Below are 11,699 nucleotides of genomic sequence, written 5' to 3'. Positions count from 1 at the left end.
ATTGTACTTGCATTGGTATAACATATGGTTCACAATGACAAAGTTGTATATACTCAAACAACATTGAACATGAGAAAAGGCTACATATGGTTGAATGTAGAAATTTAGGAAAAAATTATCTATTAGTGTAGTGAAATGAAAGAACACAAATATTGTATAAAGAATTCATCAACAATGCATATAGTTGGATAAACAATTAAACATAGAAGAATGTATTATATACATTAAGTAAAATAATCAACTTATACAAAACAAAGAGTTCAATGAAGCCAGAGTTATACAAATCCAATGTCCACAAAAAATGCATACAGCGCAATGATGGAAAATATAAAATCAAGTACCACATAGTGGCATGTACTTGCCGGAGAATGTATTGTAATATAATAGAAATAGTAGTTAAATATTATAATAATTAATCAATAGAGTAAATGCATTATAGAAAGATAGATGTATGATAAAATTATTATTGAAATAAGTACTTCAAATCAACTAATCTAATTTCAATATTAAAAAATAGTTAAATAAATAACAATTTTATAAATAATCTTATCAATATCCTCACTTTTATTTGTGGAAGTTAAAATCAAACAATAGTCTAGTAATAAGTTCAAAATTACCTTGGAAGTCAATGGAATTAATGAAGCGCTAGTTCATTTCCTAGCAAACTCCTAGCATCATTGAGTTATATCTACATTCTAATCAATTCTAAGAGAAAGCTAATCTCATTTAATAAAGAAAGTGGACTATGGAATTGCTAATAAATTTGAATTGGTAGAAGATTCTGTTAATTTTTAAATACAAAATAAGCACTCTTAATTTTTCAGAATTTCATTTGAGTTCCACTCTTCTCTAAAAAAAATTATTCAAACTAAATAGGGAAACAATTTGTAAGGTTTCTTCAATATATATTATTCTATTTTATTTTAGAACTTGAAAAGTCTAAAAAAACCTATTTCAATGTAGAATTGTAAATTTTTATATGTAAATTAACTTTACATAGATTTTCCAATCAAACAACTTAAGAAAGAACTAGATCCAAAATCTTACTTTTAGATGAAATATATGATTAATTTCACTTTTACTTAAAAACATAGATTTTCCTCTCTCTTATAAATATCAATATCGATTTATTTAAAAATTTACTTCTCATTTAATAATTTGTAATTATAAGGTTTCTAAATAATACTTAGATAGCAAAAATATTTTAGGTAAATATATAAAATTTAATATAAAAATAATATATAAAAATATTTAAGTAGGTTTCAAATTCAGTTTTTGGATAAATGTTAAATAAAAAAATCAAATGTGTTTTAAATGAAAATTAAATTTAAAAGGTTATGATTGCATTGTAAAAACTAAATGAATAATTTAAAAAAAAAATTAAATACTTAATATTTTTGTCAACACAATATATTTATTAATCTATTCATAAAATCATGCCGATGAAAATGAGTAATGGAGCTTAAAAAAGGGTCTTATAAGACAAAATCAAAACAACCAATCATAGTGGTGAAAATTATTTTTTAGAATATATAAAATTCATCAATAAATTAAAAAAACATTAGAAACATGTCAATTACATAAAAATTGTCATAATTAATTAAAAAATCGGAGCTGAATACAATAGTATATTGCCTACGGCAATTACAATAACAAGACAAACATGCATCACAAGATGTGGAATGCCTCTTTTGATAAACTTTTGAAATTAGTATTTCCATATACACTGTATGATTTATGTCCTGTAATCTTGGTTGATATTTATGATTGTAGCTGGTGGTGCGGAATTTTTAAGCATGGAGTTGCAAACAACAACAGCCTCAGCCACTGTAACAAACAACCATTTTTCCCCTAGCAACTGTATAAATTTGCACCTGTGAAGTTTTTCCATCACCAGGCTCGATGGATTTCCTAAAACAAGCTGCACATATAAACAATATAGTTTACTATCGAAAAACTAACCACTTATCTGATTAATCTATAGGTGTTTAAGATGAAATGACCACCTGAAGTTGTCGATGCTCAAGTATTTGTTTAAATTCTTCAAGATTATTGATGCCACTTGTGTCAATTGTAGCCACAGCTGAAATTTTCATCAACAATACATTACTTAAAAATACATACTTAAGATTTTAAATTTAAGTATAATTGTTAATGTATCTAATTGAAAGATACTCACAACCCATGTCAAGAATTATATAGCGTAGGATGTCTTCGTTGAGCTTGGTCGATTTTTCTTCTTCTACTATCCATCTCAACATTCTGCCAAACAAATACCCAAACAATCTTTATGGAAATATTTTACTTAATAATAAATAAATATTTGTTTGAACAAATGAAATGTATGATCTACCAACCTGAAATTGAGAGAAACTAATATATATTCCTAGTGAAGACAGGGTCCCAATAACCCTGACAACTTTTGATCCTTTGAGAATACAAAACCCACTAGATACTCTCAAAAAATATGTAAATATGAATTGATTAACTTTTCCAGTGCAGCGTTCTTCAAAGATAATGTTAACAAGACAGTTAACTCATGAAGTCCCTTCAAATTAATATATATGTTTCCTTTCCTCTTTGAATCTATCGTTGACAAAATATAGTGTTTCAAGAATTTCCAGCGAGTGTCAATCAGTTTTAGTTAGTTGGAATATAGTGGTTCAATTTTAGCGTTTAAATATGGATAGAATAAGATTTGTAGATCTATATTAGGTAGCTGTTAAAAAATTTCAATTGAATTTCAATAAATTTCAATGAGTTGGAATGAGGTGTCTGAACATTAGAGTTGAGATATGTGTAGGGTAAGACTCGTTCTATTTTAATTAGCTTCAAAGAATTTGCAATTGAATGTCAATCAATTTAATCAGTTAATAATTTTACTAACATATAAAGGATCTTATGTAAGATCAATTTAATCTAAATAAGATATAAAGGATCTTATCTAAGATCGATTGAATCTATATATTTTGTACTCATCAATGATCAAAAATAAGATATGGAGGTTGAAGTCAACTTTTTTCATTACTGTAGAGATACTATCAAAATAGACTTGGGAGAAATGGTTGCTGAGCGAACCTGTCTTTCAAATAGTTGGCATTGGCAAAATATATAGGGGAATCTATCCGTAAGATTAGAATTCCAGGGACTTTTGTAGCATCTTGGTACTGTTCTATGCTTCTGTACATTGATGTTCCAGGGATTTTTCCCAGAACTGCAGTTTGAGGTCTCATAACATGCATCAAAACCCTTGCAACAGAAATAGATACCTGAATAGTCATGTTTATATCATTAGAAAATCAGACACCATTAGATGGATGGTTTTAAAAACTTGAAGGGGTTATATTTTTAAAGAATGAAGTCTTTTCATGGCAAGACATGTGAAAAAGATCTTATGGGTAAAGAAAAGAATTCATTAAGTAAAACAATAAAAAATGCATACATACAGCAATAATCAAACCAGTTTCAACGTCTATGAAAACCACCCCAAAGTAGGCAGCCATGCAGACAAGGAAGTCAAGTTTGTCCACCTTCCAGAGATGATATGCAGTTTGGATGTCTATCAAGCCAAGCATTGCTGATGTTATTATTGATGACAGAACCACCATGGGAGTGTAGTAGAACAGAGGGGTCAAGAACAGCAAAGTTATCATCACAGCAATCGCCATTACAATATTTGATACAGCTGTTTTACACCCTGCACTGAAATTCACTGCTGATCTGGAGAACGCACCTGTAATACATATGGCATTCAGATGTTGTAGGACACCCAAAAAAAACGTGAACATAAGAATTGAATCAACTATTGTTGCAATTTCTTGTGAGTATAATATCAATTAGTTGCTCAATATAAAAGAATGATTCTTAAATTGAAATCTTTTTAATTGATTAAAGCGTATATATTTTGAATGATTCTTAAATTGAAATCTTTTTAATTGATTAAAGCGTATATATTTTGTGAATGGGTCTTTTGTTTAGTGGTGAAGTTGAATAGTATTATATGAATCCACAAGTCTCACACAAATAAAATTAAAAATTAAAAATGCCAATGTCTATCACAACCCAATTTACACTGACTGTATTTACTAATTAATTAAAAATAGAAATGAATAAAACAAATTTATAGGTGGTGATTAGAACTCCCTCAAAACCGATTTAATGAGGAACAGAAAAACAAAGTTTAACCCAAGCATCCAATTGAAATGTCTGATTGAAAGAACTCAAAACAGAATGTATTAACTTTTATAATGATGCTTTGCTGAGGGTGAAGAGAAGATAACCTGTTGCAACATAACAGCTCGTCCAGGAACCCAATATGTTCATCATTCCAAAGGCTATCATCTCTTTATTGCCATCAGTATGATAATTCTTTAGTAGGGCAAATGTTCTTCCGGATGCTATTCCTTCCTGCATCAGTGTAATTCCATATTAACACCATTTGTCCTGTATTAATCATGGTACTAATTATGTGCTCAACATTTCTAGACTATTTTCTTACGGTTAGCGAGATGAGACCGCATATCACTCCTGTCTTTAAAGCAACCTTCAAATACTGTCCGTGGAAGACTAAGAGCTGAATAGAAAAGGGATTCAAACCTTTCTTCAAATGCCCCACCTGTAATTCCAATTTCTAATTGAGTCAATAAAATGCTGTCATATCTACTCATTGAAATGGAAAGCATCAGAGTGTGAAATCATCTCTTTTTTAAATGAATCTCTTCCCAGAAAACATAATTTTTTTCCTTTCAATAATATATTCTAAATGATCATATAATGGGCAAATCTTTTTAAATTTTCTAAATGCTAATAAGAAATTGAGAAAACCCACAACAAGTTGAGTGTTCTTTTCTCATACAATTTGCACTCCATGTTTTTCTGCATGTGTGCAGAACACCAGCAGGCTGCCTAGAATGATAGATGTCAGTGGAGCAGCAGCAGATACCCAGAAAAGCTTGGCGTTTTTCCTGCTCTGTTATATATTACAATCCACATTGTATTATTTGATAAACAAAAGAGGTGAAATTGATCCCATAGATTATTACTTAACCATGCATAAATAGATCACAATACTCACAATGTAACGAGTAATCAGCAAGAAAGCTAGGAAGGTTACTCCCAATACAATGCTTTCCCATCTCCACTGCACAATGCACAAAACACAGACACGATTTCTCATGAGAAAAAAACATTTGAACACTGGATTCAAATGTAGAGCTTCTGGACAAAGTTGTGTATTTTGATTTTTATCAACTTCTCCTAACACAGATGATGATCCATTATTTTAATCAGAGAAATGATTGAAATATTGGCGAGTTAGAAGAACAGCCTCAAATGAAAGGAAGAAGGTTTGGGTTAACCTTATGAACTTGTTGTGAGACCGATCGCACCACTGAAACAACATCTGTCTTAGTTGTGAAATGTTGGAGACCAAGGAAGCCTTTGAGCTGTTGGAGGGACACAACAGTGGCTGCTCCTGCCATGAATCCCACTATTGTTGCATGTGAAAGCATGTCTATGATGAATCCCAGCCTGAAAAACTCCAATGGGTTATCAGCATTTAAACCTAGAATGAGGTCTTCAGGGCATTTATGCTAATATGCAATCAAACAAATACAAACAGGAAATTTTTTATGTATGGAGGTATAGAATTATGAGGTCCGACCTGAAAATACCCAAGGATGCTTGGAAAATTCCAGCAAAAAATGTTGCAGTCAAAGCCAGTTGCATATACAACTGAGGATTGGCTGTGGGAGAGACTTCATGAGTAAGCATTGAGGAAAGGAGAAGAGATACAACCGCCACTGTGCCCACTGCCAAGTCCTTGGATGTCCCCAGCATTGCATATATTATAGGAGGGACAAAACTAGAATCTGTTCGAACATTAAATGCCCAGAGTTGTATTAAAGTGGGATTTTTCTATTTCACAATTCCTTCTAATGATATATAATTTAAGTACAGAATTTAGTTGAACAACTTTTATGGTTCCTTATATACATTTACCTTGACATTTAAACAAAACTAAACCCTGACTCACTCTGTCTTGCTCAAGCATCATTATCAGCCAAATCATGGCAAATTAGACGTTAAATTTGTAACTATTGTTCATATTCATGTTTTAAGTTTGATTGTATCTAGTTTTACTTTTTACACTGTAGGACTGGTTAAGACTTGAATTTGATGGCCATATAATTGTATTTGAGAATTTTTTTCATGATTAAAATTGTGATATTTATATCAGAATTTATCTGCATAGTGCAGAACACTTGAATCAAGTTTATGAATAAAATGTTCAAAGCAATGAACTACAACAAAGGAAATAAAAAGGAGTTTCATCAAACAACGATTTGATACCTTCTCCTAAAATGCAGGCTGTGAAAGTGAGGTGTATGGTGGTTGATGGACAGAAGGATGTTTGTTGTGAAGGCAAGAAGAGTCTTCCTTTGCAGATTACTCAATCCTCTTCAAGTAATCTTTGTAAGGGAAAAAAAAATTGGAGGATACAGAGTCTTTGGTCAACTGGGCATGGGAACTTTTAAGTTCTAAGTGATGATTGATTGTTAAAAAATCATATAATAAAATCTAGAAATATCAAATCATCAGCTCTTCGTAAAGAAAAATGAAGTTTGGAAGCTATGAATTTTTGGTCGATAAGACATGAGAATTCCCAAGTGATGATTTCTTATTTCTTGATAAAAAACTTTTATACAATTCAACTTAGATATAGAAAATCATCAACATAACAGATTGTGGATATTTACTATCATGTTTTATCAAAATTTTTATATCATTAATTTTTCTAAAGATCCTAGGAAGCTTTTACAAAATTCTTATATCATTAACTTTTCTAAAGATCCTAGAAAGCTTTAGTATAGTTGTTGAAAAAGTGGGATGGGATCTCCAATTTAGTAACTTGGTGCAAAGAACTCAAACCTGCTAAGGTTATTTGAATTAAACCATCTGATTAGTCTCAGTTGGGTATGAGTTATTTTGGCTCAGCAATTCTGTTCACTGTGTGAGCTCTGCTGGCCTTTTAGTCTGTGGTTAACTAGTCAACCCAATTCCTATTATTGTCATTTTTTACTAAATAGACAATACAAAAAATATTGTTAAATAATTTTGAAATTAATTATTAAATCTACAAAAATGGAATTTAGTCTGCTGCGCTTCCAACCTTTTATAGCCCTTGTACTGTTTGTACTGACAGTCATTGTTGTATCTATAAATTATACAGAAAAAGAATTGAATATAACAGTACTCACATAGTCCCATCAAGGGAGGTAAATTTGCAAGTTTTGCATAGCTTATACCCTGCATCAAGCGTCACCAACACACGTATTTAGTAAAACACACAAAGACAACTATCTGAATATGTGATAATAATTTTCAGTTTACCTGTGGAATGGCAAGACAAGCAATGGTGAGTCCAGATATCACATCTGATTTGAGCAAAGAAAATGAATATTTGGGTGCCCACTCCAAGATGGGAAAGAAATACCGAAGCCCAAGAATACACTTACGTCCCCTAGGCTGATCCTTGAACTGGCTAAATGGATCATCAGGAAACAAAATTTCCTTGATTGCCTTGGAAACTTCACCAATCATGCTTGTGCCTTTGGCAGGAGGAACATGAGTCTTATGAGCTGTGACCATCTCTACATCGCCATTAGTTTTCCTATGATCATCTCCTTCCATTGTACCTTTAGTTGGTGTGATCACTTAACTACCCCTCTCCCCAAAGATCATTTAACAAAGGCAACTCATCTTCATGAGAGTGTGATGAACTTGGGTGGTTATATAAGAATGGAAGCATGCTCCAAGGCCACCCCTAGTGGAGTCATGGACCCACGTGGCATGCATTGTAATATGCATCCATTGACCAAGTAGAAAAGATCTTTATATATCATTTTTTATACCATATTCTATGTAAGAGAATGTTGTTTATTAATTGTGTTCACGACTTTTAATAATGTAAATAGAAATGTACTGAAAAATCTAGATATAACTTTCTTTAAGATTATAGATTTTGAAATCTTGTATCATTGGTATTATATGTCATTAAAAAAAATAAAAACCTTTAGTTGCCACCTTCCCAAGATTTCTTGAAAAGTATGGTGTGCTTAACATTTAGATAATAAAGTAGAACATTTTGTTTGAAAAGGAAATTCAAAAACTGAAAAATCTAGATATAACATTCTCTAATATCATAGATTGTGAAATCTTGCATCATTGGAATTTGATGTTATATGCAATTAAAAAAAATAAAAACCTTCAGTTGCCACCTTCCCAAGATTTCTTAAAATATATGGTGTGCTTAACACTAAGGTAATAAAGTAGAACATTTTGTTTGAAAAAGAAATTTGAAAAATCTAGTATCATTGATATTATATAAAATTAAAAAATAAAAACCTTGAGTTGCCACCTTCCCAAGATTTCTTGAAAAGTATGGTATGTTTAACATTTAGGTAATAAAGTAGAACATTCTGTTTGAAAAGGAAATACAAAACTTTATTGTCTCTTAAGCATACAATTTAGGACTCTATTTTAATGTAAGACAACTTTCACCCATTGTTTTCTGAAAACTATGGTGCACTTAATACCTTAGTAATAGAACATTATTGGCTTTCAAGTATTTAATTGAGTATTATAAAGGAAGAAAACATTCTCCCGTCACTTTTTTGGTTTTTGAAAATTATGATGTGCCTATTATGTTGGTAAGAAGTATGTGTACAAGTGATGTAATCATAATGTTTTGGACAAATCATATAAGGGAAGAATAAGATCGTCAAATCTTATGAAGAGAAGACTAAGATCCTTTGATTGTTATCTTTTGGTTGGTAAAGAATTAAAAAAGCTCAATTAATAATTTGTAGTAGAAAAAGTTTGGCTAATGGCAAGAACACATTTACCAAACTAAAAAATGGCGTGCATGCCAACCATTTGTAGCTTTACACCTGAACCCCAATGGCGTGCTGGATTAGATGTCTTGCACTTGTTTTAGTTCTTTTTGTTGTTGGGTGTAGTGGTCAAGACCAACCAACACACGGGCACCATCTTGGACAACTACTTTATTGGTAAAATACTTAAAAAGCATGCGTGCTAAGGGATGATGTAATCAGATTGTATATGTCTGAAACAAAAGTTTTTACATGTGATATAGTTATAGTCATTTGAAGTTCAATTGGGTAAGTAGAATGTCTGAGAGTGATGATAAATGTTTGAAATAATAGTTGTTTACATTTTAAGATATGATCATATAAACAAAAATTATTTAGAAATTTGATTACTGAAGTACAAAATCTTAAAGATGATGGCACTTTTCTTGATTTTGTTTTTTTAATTAAGATTTACTTTTTAAAACAATATGAAATCTTTCAATTAATAAAAAGAAGAAATTTACTTTTTTAAACAATCAAGTTGATTGAATAAATTTGTCTAAATTATTATTTAAGATTGATTAATAGATGTTGAAAATGACAAAGTATATAATTAATGTTTGTTGAAAAAAAATGAATATGAATAATAAAAAGTACATTTGATATCTAATTTAAAGATGGGGTATGAATGTTGATAATTTGTGGAATCAATTCATTATGGTAAAGATAACTCATTATTTAGAGTGTTGACTATTTTAAAGTTTGTTTGTTGGAAAAAAAATGAATATGAATAAAACGTACACTTGGTATCTAATTTAAAGATGGGGTATGAATGTTGATAATTTGTGGAATCAATTCATTATGGTAAACACAACTCATTATTTAGAGTGTGGACTATCTTTAAGTTTTGTGTAAACTTAAAACAAAAAAATCTATGGATTAAATTTAAAACTTGAATCAATCCCACACAATATGAATTGGATCTCTAATAGGTAACTCTAATCTTACCAAATATACATGTTACAGTGATTTCTACTCTCTATTGTTATGTAAGATTTAATAGAATTTAAAATAGATATTTTTGAATTATATGAATTCACATTCTTCTTAGTCACCCCTTTAAAAGACAACCCTCATAGCCTTGAATTTTTTTATAGAAGATAGATAAATAAATGTGTACATAATCAAGATATAGTGCTCAAAACTTAGATGGTCCTACAAAAGTTCTTTATAATATGAAATATGCCCCAATGATCTCTAAGGAATAATGTACTATCACCTAAATGTGTGCTAGGCTCCTTGAAATCTAGTGAAAAGGAGGGGTAATCAACAATTTGAGAATAATTTGTGACATGTAAAATGAACCCATTCTATTATGGAATCGATCGACTATGATAATAAAATATGGTTACTAAGGGAGGGATCATATTTATGAAAATTTAAGGCCAATATTGAGGTAAATGTATTGGTTAAAGCTTAGATTAGAAGAAGGTAAGTTGAGGATGGATAAACATCAGAGAGGATAAAAAATTAGTATAAACATGTATTACATGTAAATTTAAAATTATATTAATACTGACATCAATAAGCTCTAAATGACAAGAAAATTGATATGTTAAGTTCTTTACATTTCAATTTGTTTGGTGTATGTGAATCTTCAAATAAACATATATTTTTAAGTATATAGAAACTTTAAAGCATAGATGAGAAGTAGGTCTTCAAATATTAAAATATATTGTAACACCCCGCTAGGGAACCCAAGAGGAATTAACCTGTAATGTTGCTAAGTTTGCTAACTTTTTTTAATTTAAAGATTCAAACAACACAAAGATAACTAAGCGAAAGCAACAACTCAAATACATATTAGATGCATACATAAGGAATACAATACCGTTACATCTCTCAAGGGTTCCATATCATTGAATCACACACATAGGTTTTATTAAGTTTGAAATTCAGTAAATAAACAAAGCCCATGTCATATAATAATGACATGCGCAAAATCATATGAAAGAATAGACAAGTAGATAAGGTGCATGCTCATCCACTACGCATGTCATAGGGTATGAAATGCTAAAAGAATATACATCATGATAAGATAGGTCATACCAAAGGATCTCAAGTAACTAAAGTAAAAATACCAAATATGACCATACAACATAATCACAAGATAAGAAGAATGAATCATCTCCAACAAGGTACATCCAACATCAGTGTCTAGCTATCAAATCTCAATGGAAAATGATCACTACCACTAACCTTGTGGAACCTAAGTGACCCCACTCCCACCATGCTGAGGGGATAATCTCAAGTTCTAACTGGATAGCAATCCAGTCATAACAAGAATCCAAGTCAATGGATCTTGAAAGCATTCCATCTCAAGGATACCCAAGTGTAAAAGGCAACATCTAAATCCTAGAGGAAAATATAAAACACATAGCCAACCTAATATGCATATGGGAAAGTTGCATTACATGTGTCAACTCTAAGGTTACTTTGGTAGTCTCTATAGACTCCAACCCCCTAGTGACTTTATGCAACATCAATATCCTTTCTTACAAACAAGGTGTACCAATGAGGCAAGGTCACAACTAAGCATCCTCTCTACTCCCATCCTAGCATGTACTAGCACTCAAGAAATGGGTGAGGTAACATTACTAACTCTTGTTAATTCAATCTAACCCATCAATGAAATTCTTAACACTTATTGAGACTAATTAAAATGAGTTACCCTAGCAGCCTCTTTAGGGCTCTAGACCCCCATTGCAAGCCACTTCCCAACATACACATAGATAACTACCCTAAGCTCATGAAGTAAATCTCATA

At 30.9% G+C, this 11,699-nt stretch overlaps 1 protein-coding gene across 3 annotated transcripts; it reads right to left on the bottom strand.

Annotated features, from left to right (window-relative positions):
- Window positions 1–1,576: 1,576 nt before the first annotated feature.
- On the bottom strand, window positions 1,577–7,793 carry LOC149547702 (sulfate transporter 3.1-like). Of its 3 annotated transcripts, none has more exons than XM_089791780.1 (13): window positions 7,393–7,793; window positions 7,260–7,308; window positions 5,663–5,870; window positions 5,358–5,529; window positions 5,075–5,140; window positions 4,856–4,969; window positions 4,499–4,615; window positions 4,281–4,407; window positions 3,531–3,733; window positions 3,079–3,269; window positions 2,180–2,262; window positions 2,007–2,083; window positions 1,577–1,921 (listed from the first exon to the last, which is right to left on the bottom strand). In XM_089791780.1, exons 1-13 carry the CDS (start codon window positions 7,690–7,692, stop codon window positions 1,736–1,738), a joined length of 1,893 nt encoding a protein of 630 aa, XP_089647906.1. In that variant the 5' UTR covers window positions 7,693–7,793; the 3' UTR covers window positions 1,577–1,735. The 3 variants fall into 3 exon arrangements, with proteins under 3 accessions (XP_089647906.1, XP_089647905.1, XP_089647907.1); XM_089791779.1 differs by having other exon boundaries at window positions 3,447–3,733; window positions 7,393–7,792; XM_089791781.1 differs by lacking the exons at window positions 7,260–7,308; window positions 7,393–7,793 and adding an exon at window positions 6,352–6,691 and having other exon boundaries at window positions 3,447–3,733.
- Between the last annotated feature and the right edge of the window lie 3,906 nt (window positions 7,794–11,699).

Source organism: Cupressus sempervirens, chromosome 7 (genome assembly GCF_028749045.1).
Source record: "Cupressus sempervirens isolate cs-2001-9-10 chromosome 7, ASM2874904v1, whole genome shotgun sequence".
Lineage (NCBI taxonomy): Eukaryota > Viridiplantae > Streptophyta > Pinopsida > Cupressales > Cupressaceae > Cupressus > Cupressus sempervirens.
The sequence above is the reverse complement of the archived record's forward strand: the minus strand, read 5'-3'. Positions and strand labels throughout refer to the sequence as shown.

What these genes read in the sequence shown, in the direction of transcription:
- LOC149547702 (XM_089791779.1), bottom strand. Translation starts at nt 7,692, where the DNA reads ATGGAAGGAGATGATCATAGGAAAACTAATGGCGATGTAGAGATGGTC. An exon ending in TGCTGATTACTCGTTACATT is followed by an intron (nt 4,970 to 5,074) that starts GTGAGTATTGTG and finishes AATATATAACAG; the next exon opens with AGCAGGAAAAACGCCAAGCT. An exon ending in GCCAACTATTTGAAAGACAG is followed by an intron (nt 2,263 to 3,078) that starts GTTCGCTCAGCA and finishes TTTGTTTGGCAG; the next exon opens with AATGTTGAGATGGATAGTAG.